General features: G+C 39.1%; 1 protein-coding gene across 5 annotated transcripts in view; it reads right to left on the minus strand.

Annotated features, from left to right (window-relative positions):
* MGA (MGA, MAX dimerization protein) overlaps positions 1 to 21647 on the minus strand; it is a 50568-nt gene that overhangs the window by 23539 nt on the left and 5382 nt on the right. For 3 of the 5 annotated variants that reach the window (XM_026849092.1, XM_026849091.1, XM_026849089.1), the window contains exons 2-15: positions 19674 to 20589; positions 19218 to 19305; positions 18997 to 19092; positions 14278 to 14406; positions 12823 to 12921; positions 11377 to 12026; positions 10376 to 10733; positions 9310 to 9533; positions 8247 to 8393; positions 7743 to 7815; positions 5784 to 6304; positions 3980 to 4277; positions 1637 to 2266; positions 743 to 1042 (exon numbers count right to left, since the gene is read on the minus strand). In XM_026849092.1, coding sequence (XP_026704893.1) covers positions 743 to 1042; positions 1637 to 2266; positions 3980 to 4277; positions 5784 to 6304; positions 7743 to 7815; positions 8247 to 8393; positions 9310 to 9533; positions 10376 to 10733; positions 11377 to 12026; positions 12823 to 12921; positions 14278 to 14406; positions 18997 to 19092; positions 19218 to 19305; positions 19674 to 20589 — 4529 coding nt within the window. The remainder of the gene's footprint in view (positions 1 to 742; positions 1043 to 1636; positions 2267 to 3979; positions 4278 to 5783; positions 6305 to 7742; positions 7816 to 8246; positions 8394 to 9309; positions 9534 to 10375; positions 10734 to 11376; positions 12027 to 12822; positions 12922 to 14277; positions 14407 to 18996; positions 19093 to 19217; positions 19306 to 19673; positions 20590 to 21647) is intronic. The other 2 variants (XM_026849090.1, XM_026849093.1) reach the window with 2 other exon arrangements.

The following is a 21647-nucleotide window of genomic DNA, read 5'->3' on the forward strand; positions in this document are numbered from 1 at the left end:
TGCTTCTTTATAAAGGGAGAAGAAAAAAATCCTACTGGAAAGTCAAACATGCATTTAAAATTATTTAGTTTATAAACATGGGTCGGGTTTTTTTTCAAAAATATACAATGGTATGCTCAACAAGCATCCTTCCTATTTCCCATCAGATACCTGTCATTTGTAATTCTTCTAACCCTGTCTTCAACTATGCACTAGAGAAGGAACAGCTGAACATCAAACATTTTTCTTCTCACATTCTAGGGAGGAAAAAACCCAGCAATTTCACACTGTAGTGTAACATTTGATCTGAGTATCTGCTGTAAGAGCACTAACAAACCTGCAAACCAAAAAAAACCAAAGCAGTAGATCCAATGAGACACAGATAACAGCTCATTCTTTCTAAGAGAATCTCCAACAAGAATTATTTTTGATTGCCACATCAACAGATTTTCTTTTAAGTTATGACAATACAGCAGACATGGCTCCACTGACAGACACATAGAGGCCCTTTTACTTGATGCACAGAACTCCCAAATTGTGGAGACTTAGCTATTAACGGCAGTTTCTGTATTTTAAACATGTGGTATTTAAGTTGTATTACATCTGAATAACCATACTGTGTTCTTCAACTACTCACAAAGAAGCAAATTAGACTGTTCAATTACTTCCAGCACAGGAAAGGAGCATCACAGAGACATTTATGACATTGTTAATTTCTGGGTAACACATTGGTCAGTAAGTGCAGAAACACTGGACTTTATACCTGGATTGCGGAACATCACTGGCTGCACACTGGGCTGCGCACCTGCAGCTCGAACCTGATGCAGAGGGACGAGCTGAATGATCTGCCCATTAGGATGTCTGAAGAGGTTCACAGCACCAGGGCTCCTGAGGGGCTGAAGAACCATCCTCTGCCTCTGAGAAAGCTGCGTGTTGTTCAGTGGTCGCAAAGCAGGAGATGTCTGATGCACTGGAATCAGCAGCAATCGAGGTCCTATACGTTTCTCTGTTCCAGGAGACATCTTCTGGGGATTCTTACTTATAGCTTGTGGAGTAGTATCTTCTGAAACATTTAAAAAGTTATATAAAATCATCTTAAGAGAACAGCCTACAAACCAGGCTTTATCCATAATGAAAACAAGCACAAATATTTTTGAAACAACTGGATCTCTTTAAACTTACTCGAAAGCATTTTCCTCTCTTTTTATTCACAGAACACACATAGAACCAACCAGGCCAGAACAGTGTTTTTCATGCATCATCGACATTTCTCAATCATGACTCAGAAGACTTCCATGTTAACAAGACAGTAATTCCATACCTATTTCTTGGACTCTATGCCAACCATGAAATTCTAGCAGTCATATTTGTGCTATACTTTTCTATGGGCCAAGAAAAGATGTGAGACTTCCAGCTCATTTCATAGCAGTCACTGACCAGATAGCTACACTTTTTTCCTCCTCTACTGGCTCAGGCTGGAATAAAACAAGCAATTTAAGAGATTACATTTCTTATCCTATTTTGGAAAGAAGGGTGAGGCAAATGAATCTATATTTAAACTGGGTTCTACAGTTGCAGACTGTATTCCAGCTACAAAGGAGGCAGAACAAAAAAAAGCATGTGTTTGCAGTAACAGCCCAAAGCACCTAAGCCTTACCTCTTTGTTGATTCAGTGAAGGACTGGAATTAATTCCTGACAGTATAATCGGAACAGAGCCAGCAGTTGGTGTGGTCACTACAGATGTGGCTGCTGCAGCTGTTGTTAGTACAATTGTAGAAGTGGGTGTTGTGACAACAGGACAAGTAACAGTTGGTGTTGTTACTACAGTTTGAGGGAGTGACATGGTTGCTACTGGTGCAACTATCTCTGCTGCTTGTGTTATGGTCACAGTGGCAGTAGGAGTGGTGGATGAGGGAGCAATACAGGTGTTGATTCCAGGTGTTGCAGGAGCAGCTGTGATTGTAACTGCAGGAGGAGAGCAGGCAGGTTCATCAGCTCTTGTCTGGCCAGGAGTGGTCACAGCAGGTGCTGCCACACTGGTAAATTCCACAGTAACTGGAGAAGTGGTGGTGGCTGTAGTGACCCCAGGAGAGACTGTGCACTGAGCAGGAGAAGGCCTTGAGGGAACCATGGGAGCAACAACCATTATCGGTGTAGGCTTGATACTGAACTTCTGTGGGCTCGACAGAGGCTGCCGTGTGTTCGCTCCAGGAATCTTCTGCTGTAGAGCTCCGGCTTTGTTCATCACAAACTGCGTGAACACACCACCAGGTGAGGGGCGGGCAGCTGCAAATAAAAACTTGCAGGTCAAAATTTTAATAGATTTCCTCTTTGCCTTTCATGAGGTGCTACAACTGTAATTTCATCACGAAGTTGAGCCTCAATTTTCTTTGTACCTTGTAATTAAAGTGAAACCTTTATGGCAGTCCTGAACACGCCTTACATATTAGTCATATGTCTGCTTTATTCCACTTCTATAGCTTTTTGTTGCATTTCTTCCTGGCCACACAAAAAAAATCAGGTCTTGAGAGGTTGTTCTTTATCGTGAAACTATGAACAGACAATTCTAATTACAGTACAGGAAAACAAACACCTAAGTGAAACAATGGGCTCAAACTATTTTCTAAACCTCAAATTCTTCCTGTAACAGTGTGTGATCTTCCTCTTTTCACTGCTTCTTGGTTTTCATCCCCCTTCTACCATATCCACATCTTACAGGGCCATGGGGGAAAGGGGTGGGAGGAAGGTAAGAGTTTGCCATGTCCCCTTCTCGTTGCAGTGATATTTGTGTAACTGAGGACTGGATGTCACAAATCTAGCCAATAGGAAGTAGTCATTATTGGGAAGATCCTCTCCCTCATCCCTTGCTCTCCAAGGGATCAGAATACTGCATCTACATCACTCCAGATGCTACAGATGAGTACAACAGCACAGAATATGGAGTAAACCCAATTTAAATATTGTAGTTATTTATGCATCTAGCATTTTTAACCCAGAATATGCCAGAACACTGAAATCATATATGCAATGATCAGTTCAATGAAATGCAGTCAGCTCTTTTAACTTTGCATAAACACACAAAACAAGAAGTTTTATTACAGGACAAGAAAAACAATACACCCATTTACATGGCAATGAAAATTTAGGCAGAAAGAAACAAAGCAAACAATCAGAAATTAAAGTTTTGCCAGGACACAGGTAACATCCTTTTCTCTTGTGAAGCTTCTTCAGATCTTTAATAAATGTGTGGGCTATGTGGATGGGCACTGAATTTTATTTTTTTTTTTAACTCATGGAAAATGTAATAGTTAAAGCAACTTCCTCTCTTGCCATGCTTGGATAACCATTTCAGTACTAACTCAGACACAAGTACCACGTGCTTCTTCTGATACCCTTTCCCTCCACCCCCCCCTTAAAGTGCTGACTAAATCCAACCCTGTTTAGCTTGTGAAATCCAATGAGATTACAGGCTGGTGTGGTTATTGGCTGCACACCCATTGTTTCGCTAATCCAGATTTGGACCATCTTGTCTTTCACTGCTGCTTCACACATCTTTGGTGGTCACAAGAATTCCAATTGCAAGTGCAACATCATCAGAAAAACAACCAGCGAGGAATCACAGATTAGAGTGATCCTTTACTCATTTTAAGTTAAACTGATGTTTGATGAAAAGCAATTAAAAAAATCATAGTAAAGAAACTCTCAAAACAAAAATCAAAGCTTAACATTCAGCGTGTCTCCATCCACTCTTCCTTGTCTCTTGAAAATATGCTCTAGTAGCATTAACAAAATAACTAACAGTCAATATCTGTAATCTTATTCTGAAGTCAAAATAAAACTTTCTGCTTTAAAGAGGTTATTTATTGCAGAGGCAGTTTAGGTAGGCAATGCGGCCAGAGGCAGCACGCACTGTTGTACAGAAATCAACAGCAATGCTGTACACTCACTTTTTACTTCAGCTTCACGCAATTTAAAACACAGTAATAAGTTCCAACCTACCTATCTGTCTCTGTGCTGGGACATGGGTTTTCAGAGTCGTCACAGTGGGGGTTGAAGTAGTGCTGGTGGAAGATGTAGTTTTGGGAGTTGATGTTGTGGGCACCTGGACTGATGGTGTCCCAGAAGCAGCTGTTTTAGCATTGGATGCTACCTTGGAGATCACAGTACTGAGGGTTGAGATATCAAGTACTGTGGGTCGCAGCCTGCCTGTGATATAAGCTGCTAGCCGATTGGCGGGATGTAATGCCCCCATCTGTCCCAAAAGCAGTTTGGCCTGAGGATACCTTTTATCATTAACCTGAAAAAAGTGGAAAAGGGAAATTTTGTGAAAAGAATGCTAATTCACCACCTCTGGAGAGGCGTTTCATTCCATGGGACTTCAAAGTGAGCTTTTCCAAAAACCACTGCAACTCAGAATGGGAATTCTAAGGAATTCTACTTTCCTTACTGCCCAGGAGAACTTCAAACAACTCTGTTATATATTTATAATACAGATTTTAGATGCTACTCAGACTCTGACATAGAACCAGAGTCCAGAGGAGCATGTGAAATCACTGACATTAGATAGAGTGAAGCTAGCACTTGTTTTTCCTGTCCTTCACTTATGTTACAGTCCTAAATAAAAATGGGTTCCCAAATTTGAGGGCAATTTTTGATAAAACTTTCAAACCTAATTAATACCTAGCATCAGAAGCAACAGAAGAAATACTTAAATCATATACACTGGGACAAAACTCTAAGAGCTTGTAAAAGCTTTATCAGCTCTTTTCTTCTCCACACTGTCATTTGAGAGTGTAATTAAGTTACACCGAGTTGACTAACTTCAAATTCAGATTTGCAGTGATAACTGACTGCATGGGAGAGAAAAAACTGTACGTCCTTCTGAATGGCAGGCTTTATACCTAGTGATCAATGGGAAGTTTTGGTAGTGTTGCATTATACTTTCAGGTTATTTGGTAATACCTTCTAAAAGCCAAATACATTTAACACACCACTAAAGTCTTTACTCTTTTTACTGATCCCTTTTATTAAAAGTAATTTCCCCCTACATTTTTTCTCTCCACTAGCTTCTCTTTCTCAGGGTGCCATATCTGCAAAGTGTCATGAAAATGACATTTTGCTCTTATTTTCTGATTCATACGCCTTCCCTGAAAGTGGTATTACTATAATGACAAATACCTCTGACTGAAAAAGATTTTATCCTAGCCCTACAGTTCCTACCACCAATTCAAATATCAAGTTGGCAGCAGGAAACTACAGGGAAAGGACTCATTTTGAATTTAGGATTATGAAGTCTCTCGATGAACAACATATATGATGCAAAGACAACACAGGCTATTAGTGGTGATTAGCAGTAAACTGTAGCAAAAAGCAGTTTAATATTTACAGTTTCATTTTAAAGTTTTGTCCCAGTGTATATTCCTGTATAATTCCTCAGAAAAATATTATTTTTATGGCCTCTAACAGCCATTCATTTGGAAGCATGATCTGTCAAATGCGTCTACAGGGAGTTTTCCAAAGCACCAAAAATCTTGAGATTCTGTACTTGGGCCACAAAGACCCAAATGGCCAACAGGTCAAGCTAAGCCATCTGATTTCAGACTTCCAATCAGATTTTCTGTTACTGAGTCAATCCTGAAAGGGACAAGCTTATGGAGAGGCAGGGATGCCACCAGATACTAAGAATCCTTGTCTGGACAGGCAAAAGACTATGCAGACAAATTAAAGAGTGTTCTCCCCTTCAAGTTCTGGGATACTGGATGAAACAGAATCTAATCTCCACAGTAAAGGCAGAGGGACCCACCTGAATCAAGCCTGAGGGGCTCATATTAGCTTTGCATTTGTAGACGACCAGCTTTCCCGCAGGAGAAACCCCTGCATAAAAAGGCAAGCCTTTGCCCCCATGCAACTTCTCCTGCAGTTCGTCCAATTTTTCTGCCCGCAAGAACTTTAGATTTTCTGGCTTTTTGCATGACGACACTCCGCTATCAGGAGTCTCCAAGACAGGTATCTCAGGCTTCTCGTCCTTGTCCTGGTAGGACGGCACTGAAATTTTCATTCTGGAGGAGTAGACAGGAGGGTGGTTCTCATCCTGGGCCTTGTATTCCGAAGCCAATTCAATAATGAAGCTACCCACTTTGAGGCACTGTGGCGTGTTACTGCTGATATGCTGTGGTAAGATGGTCAAGATCTTATTGTGATCTTCCTCCAAGTTGCAGTCAGAGATAATCTCGATAAGTTTGGCTGGTCCACTTGGAGTGGTGTGATGAACGTAGGAGGTGGAGGAAGAGTCCCCCTCACTACGGGAAGACCACCAGCTTTTCTCTGAGAAAGAATTGAAATAGGTTTCTGCAATACTATGGCATTTTTATCACCTGGATATTCAAACAATTTTATTCTGCCCACACCTCCACCCCTGTCTCAGCTGCAGGGCAACAACAAGTAAAAGAACTGCTCAAAGCATCATTGCCCCTAGCAGAGCTTCACAAGCAAGCAAAAACTCACTGCAAAACTAACGTGACTGTATCTCACAGTTCATTCTCTGCAGCCATACCATCTCAGGTTGTATCCCATTGCATCACAAGCTAAACAAAGCTGAGTTGTTTTCAGTACATGGATGAAATATCTCCAAGCAACACCAACATGCAGTAGAAAGCATCGCTGGTTATTCAAGAGATGGCACTTTTCTCTTGGAGTCAGAAAAGGACCAGTGTCCTCTAATGGCATGAGGGGCAAACATGTCGCTAGCGGAACTGTCTTTTGCAGAAGATGTGTAACAGAAGCAAGACCGTTTGTTGTCATTAGAGATTCAATGTCACTTTTGCAAAACTGTAAGGATGTTGAGCCCTGTGTCCTGGCCATTTTAATTTCACCTACCAATTCACCAGCATTTTCAACTAGTTGTATTATTTTTCCATTCCCATCCTTAAATGTAGAGTGCGCTGTTGTAAACATTAGACTGTGAAAAAATTCAGCTCAAAAAGGCAGCTATGTTTCATTAGTGGATGTCACAATGCCTCTAGTATGTCTCATTTTAAAGTGCGTAACGTGATTTGGGCCACTTCAGACTGAAGGAGAACACAGATGTCTAGCCTACTGCTTTATGAACTAGAAACTCAAAGTCAGTGTATAAAATGTAGCAAACTTCAACCTTTCAACTTGAACTAAGAGAATTCAACATCAAACAATTCCAAATAAAGTATAGACGCTTCCTCATCCCGTACAGTTCTAAGTGGAGAACATGAGGACCGCATCCTCACGGTACCACTTGGACATTTATTAATTCTTCAGTAACTACAAAGTAATAATAAGGAAAGAAAAAAAAAAACCAAAACACCCAAAAACCCACCAAACCAAAAAAGAGGGAAAAACACCACAAAAAAACCCACAAACCAAAACCAGTCATCTCCACTCCTTCCCAAGTATTTAATTACCACTCTTGAAAATGTCTGCTGTGCAGTATTATCTTTTATTACTAAACAAACTCCTCTAATGCTGTTATTCTAAGGTTAACATGACCAGTAAGTACTGGATATTTAGTTTGCTGTAACTCCCACATGACACATACACAACTGCTTAAGAAAACAGGAAACTGTAAGCACATCATAAGATTTTTATTGACAACCATAACAACTTCCCCAGCAAATGGACTTTTGTTTCATCAATAGCTGCAACTTTTTAAAAAAAATAAAGCCAATACAAAATCCCCACAAAAATGGGGAACGACCAAGAGGTCGAATTACACTCAAGACTCAGCTCTTACCTCCTGATTTATCAGTGTCTTTGTCTACCTCACAGGTTGCTTTCTCAGGAGACTGAAGGTCTGCTTTTTGCTCCTGCAGGAACAAAAAAATCCAAGAAAAATTTTCATCCTGTGTATCTCTCTTCCACAGTAAAAATTACATTACAGAATAAAATACTTCATCATACTGTCACCCTGAATCATGAACATGTTAACTTTAACAATGTTACAATTTTCATCTTACAACAGCTCTTAACAACGAACATTTAAGCCTTACACAATAGTGCACTTGGCAGCCAGGAATTTCCACAGACAAGACATTTTCTATCACAGTAACATGGTAAGTTTAGCAGCACTGCTAGGTGATTTAGGCTCCAGACTCCACAGCCCTATCACCATCAAATATAAGTCAAGCCCTCATGTCGAGTAGGAGTTCCTGGGAAAAAGAATTACTTCACCATTTTCAGTATTTCTGTCTGTTCTGCATGTTCTGTGATACATGCTAGTTGCAGTGTGACTTCTTACCTTTATACTAGAACTAGAACTCTGTGGATCACTTTTGTCTTTTTGTTGCTTTTTCTCCTGTCTCCTGTGTTCATATGCTCGGACCCTTGCACATGTCATCATACTTTCAAAGTACAAATAGACAGGATCCTTGTCCTCCTCTCGAATCTACAAAAAACAAAACAAACCACAAAACAAAACCTCTCCATTCTAGATGCACGTTAAGATTAATGACAGAGTTTTGCTTTCTAACAACACTTAAACATTAATGCTTCAGTAGTAAAAGTCAAAATAAAGGTCTAGCATTTAAAGCTGAATCTGCCCTCTTAGTATCACATAGCCCAGTCTACATCTTGCTTCCAAATTACCTGAGGGTGGGGGTGTGCAATGGAACACCACCACCAGCCCCAAAAACCCAGACCCACTGAGATACTTTGACTGGAGAAACAAGTCCTAAGTGTCACGCATGGTCTAACATTATCTAGTATACATTAAGTAGCAGCTCTGGTATGCTTTGTCTTCAGACATAACTAGACTTAATTCCACTAGAGTTCTTCCTCTACTGCTGCTGTTGGCTTTTGTTAAGATACTAAGGTGAGAGAAAGGCAAATGCAAATTCTTCCAATATGGGCAGCGTGAGACCTCAGAAAAGAACAACAAAAAAAAAAGACTCCAGAACCACAATGAACACTGTGTGTCTGTATCATCTTTTTTTTTTTTTTCCCCCCAATTCATTACTTAGGTTACATTATGCAGCTAATAACTTCTGCAACCATTACAGGACCAGCATACACTTTACCAGAAACAGCATGTATTGTTGCGTTTTTTAAATGAAGCTACTAGTGAATCATAATCACATTTCACCATCTGCATATTGCTACAATAAATTCTCAACAGAAGATGGACATAGTTAAAGATTTAGATACAGTCAATTCAGCCAAGCTTATCAACATATCTACAGGCAGTCAATCTTGGGCTTTCATCTCAAATTTCATCTAAAATGGCCTAGAACAGAAGCTTTGGGCAGTGTTTGTTTTAATTTTCAATACAAAGAAAAACAAACGCATCTTTTTTCCTTTCTTACCACTGGATTGGGTTTAGGAGTATACACTCTGCCTGGTTTCACTCCACTGGAAGATCTATGCTTACTAGGAAGCACGACTTCTGGGTTGGGCAGTGGTGAAGATTTAACTGGTTCAATAACAGATGGTGTTGGGATGTAAATTGGCTCCGGATCTATTTCACCTTCTACTTTCACCCACAATGGACAGTTCTTAACAGGCTGTTCTGGCTCCGAGTCACAAATAGCTGAAAAAAAGAGGAAAAACAAAAACAGTTTATAAATGAAACACCACCTAACACAGCAGTTACGGAATTTTCTGTTTGAGCCTGAGGTCTAGCCATGCAGCAATCACTAGTTCATACTACCAAAAAATACTGCTGGTTGTTTTTCTTGTTTCAAATTCTAGCCAGAAGTGACTGGGATCTGTCCATAAGAGGAAATGAAAATAAAAATTATTCTATACTAAACAACCCCAAAAAAGACAGACTTTATACCACAGCTATATGGAAGAATTTATTCCAGTAAAATACCAGATAACACTATGTTTGTCTTTAGCTATTGCTAGAAGTACTTACTAGCAAGAAACTGAAAGTGTAAATTCAAAGTCAATCTCTAGCAATTTGGATTTCTGTGCGTACCTTGTGTCAGATCTGAAACTATCATAAACCACTAGATTTCCACTAAAGTCAGTGAACTATGCAGCTTGCTAAGAGGGAAAGAAAACAGCACTGGAACAGTGAAGATTACCAACAGGGACAGCAGTAATTATCTCATATCCTTACTCTTTTTCAAGATACTTGGAGAGTTGGGGAAGAGTTTAAATTATCAAAAAGAAACTCCAGCTATTTGATCACAATAAACTAAGTAGTACCCAAAATGCTGATCAGATAATTAAGAGTTTTAAAAAAGGGAAGAGGTGTTATTCTAGTCGGCTATATGAAAGCAGATGTTGCAGACACCTCTTGGAATTCACTCTCAATTTCTGGAATTAGAAATGGCATCACTACTATGTCCTAACAAAAATGTCCACTAAGATAGATACTTTCTTCAAAGCTGTAAGTAATCACTTTTGCCCAGCAATACTCACTGTATTCCACCCTTTTCCTCCTCTTCTTATCCTTCTGCTTCAGCTCATCTTCCTCCCCATCACCCTCTTCTTCCACATCTTCACCTTCTTGCTGTTCTTCCTGTGTTCCATAGGACATAAGATTTCCACGTGCACCCTTTTTCATTATTTTCTTATGTTTTGATGCTCCCTTCACCAGCAACACTCTTCTCTTCAAGCAAGTACAACCAAACATGCAGTCTGGCCTGCGGCAGTGGGTAGGCTGACGTTTCTCCAGTGCCAGACTGGCACATATGCAACCCAGTCGACAGAAATCATTATTGCAAGGAGGTGCTCGTCGTCTTATTATTTTGTGGATAGGTTTGGTTTTGAGAGAAGCCTAAGAAAAGTTTTAAAGAAGAATACACTTCAAATTTTAGTACGAGGAAATTTTAGTAAAATTACATCAAGTATATGCAAAATTGCTATTCAAAGTTCATTTAGAACAACCCCTCCTGGTTTACACAATAACCCTCTACATGGTTTACATATGAAAATTTGTCATCTATACTGAAAAAAACCCAGAACACAGGAAAGTTTGTATTTGAAGTCTTTTGAAAGGTGATTTGAGACAGCTAAACCATCTTGGCAATAAGTAGGATGTGAAGAAAACAAAAGAGGTTATCATGTGACAACCAAGTTACATGACTAGGATTTTTTTTTGCAGTTAGTTTCACCAAAAAAAAGGTAACACATAGTAAGGAAATGCAGTTACTGAATAGCAATTATATTAATCAGTATTTTTAATGGTGAAAATTAGTAATGATTCACATCAACATGCTATTATCACAATTTTTTTTTTCACGGACTAAGTCAGCACTTCTCAACTTTCACTGCAAAGACTACACCACAAAGGAACATTGTGCTTTGTCAAGCTCCTTAGCAGCTTCAGTTGTGTTTTCTGCATCTATATGCAACATCAGCAAGTGTACAGAGTTGGAAAAACAACAGTACAGAAAGGAAAGAAATTATTACAGATCTACCTGAGCTGTAAGCAAGGTTGCCAGAGAGATGTCTGCTCGTTCTTCTGTAATATAGGTCCGTGGTTTGCCATCCCAGAGAGCACAGTCTTCCAAGTCCATTAACTTCACTTGAGATTTAGACAAACCTGGTGGACGAGCTCCTTGTTGCTGTTGTGGTGCTTGGCGCAAACTAATCTGTTTCGGAAGTATGTTTTCATCCAAAGCTGGCACCAGGAAACTATCTGCCTGGTTATTCAAACTGCTATTTGAGACAGACTTAGCAGCCTTTTCCCCTGACGCTGAAGAGTTCTGTTTCTGCTTTGCGGAAAAAGGTGAAGGCAGTATAGGCTTATAAGATGATTTTCCTCTACTGTTTGTAGATGTTTGTCTGGTTTGAGTCTTTGTCTTCCTAGAGGTAGATGACAGAGGAACAGGCTTGAACGTATAAGACGTTGATGGAATTATGGTGGACTGCTTCTTTAAAACACTGTCAAGTGTTCGCACATAGCTAGTGCTTTTAGTGGGAAGCTGATACACCACAGGAGAAGTGGGAGTGCTAGAAGAGAATCCCATACTCGTTTCCATCAATTTCCCTTCATTTTCCAGGTACTCATCCAGCTTGTCACTGCAGAAAGCTGAGCGATTCTTCAGAGAACCTTCTGAACTGCCACCTAAATAAATAAAAAGCACTTTAACTAGCTCTTGGGAAAACATACTAACAAATCTTACAGTAATTACACAATATAGAAGAGGTAAATAACTGTCTAAAATATATATATATATATATATACACACACACACACAGAATTCTTTTTGAAGAGTACAACACAGGCACACCAAATATAATCCACTCTGAAACACAACCAGCTGTCTGAACAACTGTTTTTGAGAAGATTTTACATGTGTATTCATTCATAAAACTAGTAAACCTTCAACAGGCAGTGCTTCAATGTAACTTATCTTGTTTGTCCTGAATATCTAGCCTACTTGGTACATCACAATACATCTGGAATACCCCAACACAACACTGTGTGACAGTGCAGAAAGTACAAGTATTTGATATAAATAAATATAAAGTAAAAATTGGCCATTTGCCAAACATCCATTTCTCCCTGGGGCAGGGCAAAGTAATCACATATGTAAGGAATACTTGTTCTAACTGGAGTTAAAAATACACCAGTAGAAATGAAAATTGGTCCAGTTCATTAGGGTTCCTGGGGCAACAGGATTCTGGAATTATCATATTTCCAAGCAAACTCAAACTGACAAACAAAAACAAAACTATTACAGCTTTGATATTCACTCAAGCCTTCTGTGTAAAACAGAACAGATGCATTTTTATCTTACTTGGACTATGTTTCTCTCTTCCCTCATAAAGCTCCATTCTGACCATGGAAGCAGTACCAAAGCAGGTCAAGAAAAAGGCTGTGCATTGGAAATATGTATATTGATTTTCTGGTTTTTTACCTTCATTTCTAGAAGCACCATGAAGCTTCCCTCGCCAGCCTTTGATTTTTCTGAAATCGTTTGTCTTTCCTGTCCTGGAAACAAAAGGAAATCCAGTATCTGGAAAAGAAGAAATCTAGCCTCAGTTTATGAGCCAAGCTTGATTTTATCAATGTCCTCGCAAACTCTGCTTATTCCTTTTCAGGGGTAAATGAACAGTAGTAAACCAAAAGGCTGACTCAAGAGACTTTTTTTTACCTTTTTAAAAATTAACTGAATACTTAAAGCCAAGTTCCCTGTAGAGTTCTGCTGTATGGCCATGCATCTGCTAAACCCTACAAAAGATGTCTTCTCCTGTATTTTCAATTTTAGTTTCCTTAGCAATGGTGCAAGCAATTGATTCCAAAACTCAAAAGGGTGAATGAGCTAGTTAGTTGGCTAAAATGGAACAGGCAGATTTTGAGCTGATACTACAACCTCTCACAGCTAGGAAGTAATTTGAGTCTCTCCCCTCCATTGAGTCAGTGACTTTTATATGACCTATAGAAACTCCATTTAATGTTTAGTGTTCTGTCAAGTTATAGCTGAGTATCAATTAGAGGCAGGGAATAATCACAAAAGGCAAACAGAGACATCTCTGTCAAGTTATCCACCAGCCCTGGGAGCTAAATTGGAATGTAAAAATACTAACATGAATCTGTGTGGCTGTTCTACATATTGCTAGGCTAGAAATAACAGCATTTGATACCAAGTTGACTTAGGTCTCCTGAATCGAATCTGTCTCTTTTGCAGTACAAACAAAGCTGAGATACAATGTCACTCTCTTTAGCAGCATACAAACCCACCAGGTTAAGGAATACAAAGTAATCACAATATTAAAGTAGGAGAAAGAGGTAAGTAGGAGAAAGACAAGCACCCCTATACTTTGTCCAAACAGTTTATTATCAAAAATAGTATCTACTAACAGTATTAGGATGATAGTCACAGTATAATGAGAAATGCACTTGACTGGATACCAAATGAGCTTAAAAAAGCACAACTGGTCAGCACTTGTAATAAATAAATATCATGAAGATTACAGATTAGTCCCCAAGTGGTGCCTCAAGCTCTTCTAGAAGGTTCTGATACTCGAAATTATGATTGCTTAGGCTTTTTCTGAGCAATTTATGAGTAGCTAATAAATATTTACATCTAGAAATCCAGTTCCAATGCCAGTATAAAATAAACTTGACAGATACTATTATTGGATCACAATCATCACAAAAAGGGAAGGCTGAAGACAATCTGGCCTGAATTACTCAGGACTCCTTGGCCAGCATAATGATATAAGGAAGTTCTCACATTTTTTCATTTTAATACTGTTTTAAGCCCTTTAAGAAATCAGAATGGCCATTTAAGAACAGCCATTGCCTCCTCCGGATCACTGATAATAAAATGGTAATACTTGAGATGTCAGCAAATTGATATTCTACCCACCTGGAGAATTGGGATTGGTTCCTGGATAGCTCCACAGAGAGTAATTTGAGTAGGAAAGAGGAAGCTGCACACCCAAGTATTTCAAGTCAATGCTCATTGTTGGGTCCACAGAATTCAACTTCAGTCCCACTAGAAGAGGCAAGTATCAGTAAGTGTCTCAATGCAGCAAGATGTTAGGAAAATGAAAGCCAACATATTTACTACAAGATAATCCACTAAGATAGAGGCTAGAAAAACATTCACCCACTGTTTAAAGAGACCCAAAAAAGAACTTTAACAACTATGACCATTACTTACATCAGATTTGCAGCAGGTAAGAGCACTTTAGGGAATGGGAAATCAAGAAAAAAATTGAGTTTCCACAGGTTTTTTTTTTGTTACTACTGAAGCTTCCACAGAAATTTATTAACCCAAAAGCCAATGCTGTAATAATTCTCACAATAGAAGTTCTTGTTTATTCTTTTGTTGAAGAAGTTAGCACCACTTACATCCTTGAAGGCTAGAGTTACTGCCTGAAGCCAGTTCGGCTGTCTATTTGATATTTCGTAGCACTACATAAATTATCAATCCTGCCAGTGGCACCTACAACCATTCCCTTCACTACTGAAAGCTATTCTTGTGCAAGAACATAAACCACACACACTTCAGTTTCAACTAGCAATAAAAGACAGGAGCAAACAACATTTTGGTTCTGAAGAAGAGCGTGTGTGTGTTTGGAAAATATGATATAAATAAAGCTGTATTCAGACAGTGCTCTCAAGACTAGTTCATCAAATGATCTAGATCTCAGCAGGTTATTTTTTTTCCAGGCTTGGCACTGTGCAATAAAACACCTTTTTTTTTTTTTTTTTCCTCCATGAAGCAGGGGGGAAAACAGCTATAAAGAAACTAAACAATCTGTACTGTTGATGCTACCACAAATGCTTAACTGCCTATAACATCTTCCTTCATCAACTCCCCCAAAATACTCAAATTGAAAGACTTTACTAGGTCACAAAAGCTATCTTTATCCATGGCAAAACAAATACAGATATAGAAATGCTGAGGAAAAAAAAGGAAGCCAGTAAATTTCACTTAGTACCTTTTTCAGAAAATACTATTACACTGAATTCAAGAAATGACTGTTGTCAATTAAATTCTGGAGTTGAGAATAACTATTTCGGTTTTTAGCTCTAGAAACATACAAATGCTGTTCCTGTTGCCAACAAGTCTGAAAATTCATCTATTAAACTTGAAACTGAAAATGCATGACTTTACAAGGCTCAGGACACATAAAGTTGTATTTGCACATACAGTGGAAACCTTGTGTTGGTGGTACACATTTATTTTCAGAAGTGGGAACACAGTGACCTGATTACTGTCAGCCTGAAAATAATCGACAGGGAACAAATCTGAAACATAGTTGTTTAAATAGATACTGTTATCAGTCTAGTGAGATACAATTTTCAAATATACACAGCGAAAATGAGCAGCAAGCAAGTCAATCTAGTATTTTGTGTAAAAAAACATGTCAACTGCAAAATGTCATGATGCCATCCATTTCTTTTCAAACTTTAATACAAAATTGAAAGAGTACAGTTTATTTTGACACTCCATTTGAATTGTTCTGTCACCTTCAAAAACAAGCCGAGCTTTGTTTAACACTCAAAAATACGAACATCACCCATACACAAAATTTATTATTTCAGTAAGAAACACCCAGACAAAAAACAAGATGACGACTCCAACAAGTGCAACCTGAAATGAATGCAGACAGCCTAAAGAGAACAAATGGTAACAGCAAGTATTATGCCAGTACAGACATCACCATACACTGCAGGTGAACTACTACTTCTATTAATTTCTATTGTCCCCAGAGTATTGCTACATTTCAGTTGCTGTAATCAAATCGTAGCAGATGAAGAACCTTAAGAGCTTTCTCCTCTCCATCAGATGCAGTTGCTAAATCTGAAATATGATACATGGTAACAGTGCCTTTGATTTTCAGGAATATGATAAGGATTCAAATGAGCTAAGACAGAAGAGGCATCTCATAGCATTGCAATACTCCAGCAGGAGATTTCCTTCTAACATGCTTAAGACAAATTCCCTTCTTTCTGAAGCACCTTTTTCCTGCAGTCCTGGTGCCTCTAAGATCTAGATAGCCTCAATCACCATTTTCTTCACAAATCAACAGTAATTGTGGGGTTCAGGTACAGCTCCAACACATCAGTGAATCTCAAAAGGAAACTTAAGGTTCTCAACTGCTGTCCAAAACCAAAAGAAGAGTTAACATAAAAATTGCTATGTCCATTTCCCATACAGCAGTGAGGACAAAAAAGCCAGCAAGCTTCTACAAAATGGCTGAAAGCACATTTAGAAACCTTCACTTCACATCTTCCAGACAGAAGGAAGCCACGTCTCTTTGCCTGTTCTGTAGTAGGTAACAAGAAGGTATTAGTCATGATCTGTAGCCAATAAATTTTGGAGAACAAGTATCAGAATCAAGAAGGCTAATGAGGCTGCACCAAACTCCAGGATGCTACCTAGAATCACTATGTCTGGAAAAAGATAGAGCCCTTAAGTCTGGCCTAGAGGCACTCCCCAGCCACCTTCTTATGTCTTATTGATAATATTGTAGAGAGAAAGGAGGAAAGAAACCCAACAATCCCTCTCTCCATTATCATTGTGTTTCTTCCCCAATCTTAAGCCTGCAATGGAAGGCAATAGATCTGTAACTCTTTGGAAGATGAAAGTAATCTGAATAAAGATTGAGTCCAGTTCACATGCAGCAGCTGAAGTCTAACAAGGAAAGTACACATATTGCAATTCACTTCACAGCCTGATGCTAAGTCTTCATATAACTACTTCTCCCTCTAAAAATTACGACAGGTGAAAGTCATTCTCTTCATTGCTGAATTACAACTACACCATTTAACAGGCTCAGTAGATTACCATCCAACCCTGGAAAGATGGTCCCAAGCACTCAAAAAAATCAAAATTCTTCAGCTATCTTTTTCTTAGCCTGATGCTTGACTTTTCTTGTCCATTTCATAGTATCTGTGAACCGCTCAACACCCTTCAGAGCATACCACTCACTCCACCACCACTCACTCCACCACCACTCACTTCGAAGCTAGAGGAAGAGCACATGGGTTTTACACATTCCCAGCTGCAGGATCATCTTATGAGTAAAACAGCCCTCACTAATTGTGGTTGTCAACATACCATAATTTTATTATATTTTTCTTGGGTAAAGATAACATCTAGGAGGCCCACAATATAATCCTAAAAAGCCTTAACACTGCTGTAACATTTGCTTAGTGCTCTATCTAGCACTGCCAGCAGCTGACCACAAAAGGCATTTTACTACCATTTTTGAAATATGACAACATACTCAGACCTGTGAGGGCAGGCTGGACACTGAAGTCATTAGAAAATAAGGCCACCTATTTCTGGAATCACGGGATGGGAAAAGTGCAGTTGTATCATCATGCATGATACAACTGTCAACACTGATGCTATACCCTCGAGGTACAACCTGGCTGGAGATGGGTTATCTTATTTCATTCCCACCACATCCAGGACAGAGCTCTAAGAGTTCTCTACTACCCTTTTTATAACTTCTTTGCAAAGGGTGAAGACTGGAATGTCAGCTCAACACTACCAAGATGCAAAGGCATCCTTTTAAATGGCTGCAAAAAATTACAGCCCAGTTCTCATCATACCCTGTGCATAAACCATTCAAGGTAATCCAGGGTTCTTCACAGCAGAAGCTCTGTGAGGACCCAAAATAACCAGTATTGGAGTCAAGATCTGTATTCGGAGTCTCAATCCCTGAAGCATTACAGTTATATGTTTGAAAAATCCAGAACCTCAAGAGCATGAGGTACTATGCTTCCATTCTCATCAATCTGATGCCTCTGTTAATGCCACTGGTCTCAAGACTACTATTGCTGAAGGCTTTCAACATCATCAGTAGTAAGAGCATTAAATTCTGCTGTGCTGATCCTTGACTTTCTTCTACCTGACCTCAGGATAATATTGTCTATATAAATGAAGGATCACAAGCTAGAAGTACCTTGAGTGGCCTTAATGTGGCTAGTAAACCTGGATCTACAGTGACTCAAAGAAATAGACTCAAACATAGCAAATATAGTCTTAGTGAAGTGTTTCTGTATCTCTAGCTTCTCTACTACCACGAAGCAGCTATTTTCTATGAAGGAGTAAAATCAGTTCCATCCACTCTCTGCAAGGATTAGGTCATTACAAAACAGGCACTGCCTGAAGTCTGAAGGCTCAGCACCTTCTGCACGAGGCATATAATGATGTGAAGCCTCTTGCTCTGCTGTTGGAGACTCAGGATTCACCTTTTGCCTCCTCTACCTCTTCTACTCTGCAACATGAATGTGTGAAAATGAAAGCATCTTTATCGGCTGGCTGAAACTACTTTTAAAACCTCTAAGAAAAAAACCTGAGTCAGACACCACAGACTCACTCTCACTGCCACAAGTTGCAAGAGGGAAAACGACAGTTTCACACTAATTTCCTTTCATACTCTCACATTTGTACATACACATCTGTACACTTTCCTGCATTTGAAAAAAAAAAAAAATCACCAAAATCAGATCCCACTGGTACTGGGCATACACAGTATTACATCCAGTAAGAAATTATCAACTCAGTATGATTAAGTATAACATACAGCCAGGTGCAACAATATGTACACGGACCACTTACCTTCCTGAAGGCTAGGATGTATAACTTGCTTATGCCTCAAGGTCTTCAGTTCTTCCATCAATTCCTTTTCAAGTACTTGTATTCTTGCTTCACAATCTATTCAGAAAAATAAAAGTGAGAACACATTAAAAAAATTTACTTAAATGATTAATTTTTCAACATTTTTTTAAACATTCCCTCACTGCAGGGAAAAGCCACTTACAAAAAATACAAAAATGTACCTGGATCATTTGTAGTCAACAGGGGAGCCTGAAGATTCTGTGACTCTTCTCCTCCAGCTCTATCAACAGTGTGAATGTCAAGAGCTTCCTACGTATATAAAGAGCCTTGAATAAGTATAAGATACTTATATATTAAAACGCTGACTTAAATGCAAGCTAGGCCACATCGAAATACCACCGGAATATTCAAAACATGGAACTGTTTATTAAATGAGTATGTGTTCTTTTATACAGAACTCTAGACTCCACTATTTCCCCCCAAGTTGCTAAGAAGTAAGAAAATGTTATGATTTAACATAAGGATGAGATAAGAACAGATTTGGGAAGAGGCCATATATCACACATCTCAAAGCTTTATTTGAAAGAAAATATACCTTCAGTTTTGTAAGTACAAAGGGCTTTAAAATGAGACATTATAAAAGGTTTTGAATTCTATAAAAAACAGCAAGGTTTTACCTTTGATGCAAAGGACACAAAGAGGACACCATCAACATCTTCAAGATCCGGCTTAACATCTGGAAGGATACTCCCAGGCCCCAGAGAGGTGTTCTTGCTCGTTATTACAGTTTTCCCTACACCTTTAGGTGGTCGACCAGCCTTGGAAATTTTCAGTTTCCGTGGCCTTCCCCTTTTAGTTGTAACTGAGGATAGGGTGTTTTGATTGCTACCAGATCCTTTCAGGGACATAGCATTCTTCAGTACGCCAGACCTTTTTCTTCCACAGATCTCTTTAGCTGAAAAGTGACAACCTACTGAGCCCCTGAGATTAAAATTAGCTGATTTAGATAGAGCCCACTGGGCCTCTCTGATTGAAGAATATTTCTGTGACATTTTACTCCCAGAAGATTGTTTTTTCATAACTAACTCCTCAGTTACAGTGGCTGTGCCTGAGCAAGAGCCTTTGTGATTTTCAAAACACACAGGAAAGGAGTCCAGAACTGCACTCAAAGGGGATTTATCCCTCTTGCAAGAGGAGAGCATGATCTGTGGCAGCTCAGATATCTTTACTGTGCTCTTTGTAACTGCACAAGGTTCCAAATAGACCACTGGCATCTTCCCACTATCCAGTTTTAACATTTTTGCTTTGGCAACACCTGAAGGACTGGTTAGCATACGCTTCCTAGACCTGAATTCTCCATCAATTCCATCTGTTTCACTGCGTCTCATCAAGTGTTTTTGTAGGACAGGATCATCATCATCAGTGTTGGAATACTCATCAGTTTCTTCATCTGTGTCTTCCTGTTTCACACTTATTCCCTGTGTGCAAATACTTGACTCGTAGTCATAGTCATCTAATGGTTCCTCTTTAACAACTACATTAAATTGTCCATTTGGGTCCAGTGGGGATGCCACACAACTGCTAGCAATGGGACTGAGGTGAGAGGGAGGAGACAAAAACAAAACACAAGATCTTTATCAAATCTCTTCCTTTACTGAAATTCCATCATCTCCCATAATCCTTGGTTACATATTGTAAAAAACATCCAAAATGTTCCAAGACATGAGTCTGCTAAATAAGCTGTCATTTACAAGCTTATATTTTTAGAAGCACTCAAAAAAAAAAAAAAAAAGCCATCATTAAAAGCAATCCAACTTCTTATCTGAAGGCAGCAGCACAATTTCCTTCCCTAGGAGTATCAGGGTGACGTTTACACTTTTTCCTATTTGAGACTCAGCATGAACTCATGCTAAGCTAGGTTTTAAATGCTCAGAAGTGTCCTTAGTTTGCTGTGTATCTCATTAAGTCACCATACCAAAGCCATTGTGCTTACAAATAAGCATCCAAGTGAGCACTTAACGCACTTCAGTTTACATGACTTAACTAAAACTTTAGTTAATTCATCCCGAGGCCACATACAGACAATTCCTAAATTTAACTCTTGTTCAAACACTTACAGAATTTTAATATCCTATGGAATTGTACTCCATCTTCCAGTAAGTCTGAGTATTAACCTAACCAGAATTTGACATACCATGCATTAGATACAGAAGACTAACAGTACAGCCAGTTACACTCCAGTGATGGACTCCTTTGAGGGATAGACACATCAGTCAAACAATCGCAGTCAGCAGTTTTAAGTGCATCAGAAGCTGGCTCCTCATCACAAATTCAAATGTAACTTAAAATAAATTTTATTGTATTATATATAAAGAGGATATTGCTTTACATATTGTCTGTATGTGTGTGTGCATTTTATGATTATTATCTATCTCCGCAGCTTTAAAGAATGATTGAGCCCCCGGACGGGGTTGAGGGAGTGCAAGATGTAGAGGAAGAGGCTGCTTCCGCCCTGTATAGGCTGAGGACATACTTAAGGGAAAAAAGCTGGGACACAAGAGTCACAACATGGAGCTGGAAGTCTCCACCTCATGAAGAAAGACTGCAGTGTTAAATTAGGGAGCAGACAGTTAAGACACAGATTTATACAT

This window comes from Athene cunicularia (genome assembly GCF_003259725.1).
Source record: "Athene cunicularia isolate RWA chromosome 5 unlocalized genomic scaffold, athCun1 chr5_part1, whole genome shotgun sequence".
Classification (NCBI taxonomy): Eukaryota; Metazoa; Chordata; class Aves; order Strigiformes; family Strigidae; genus Athene; species Athene cunicularia.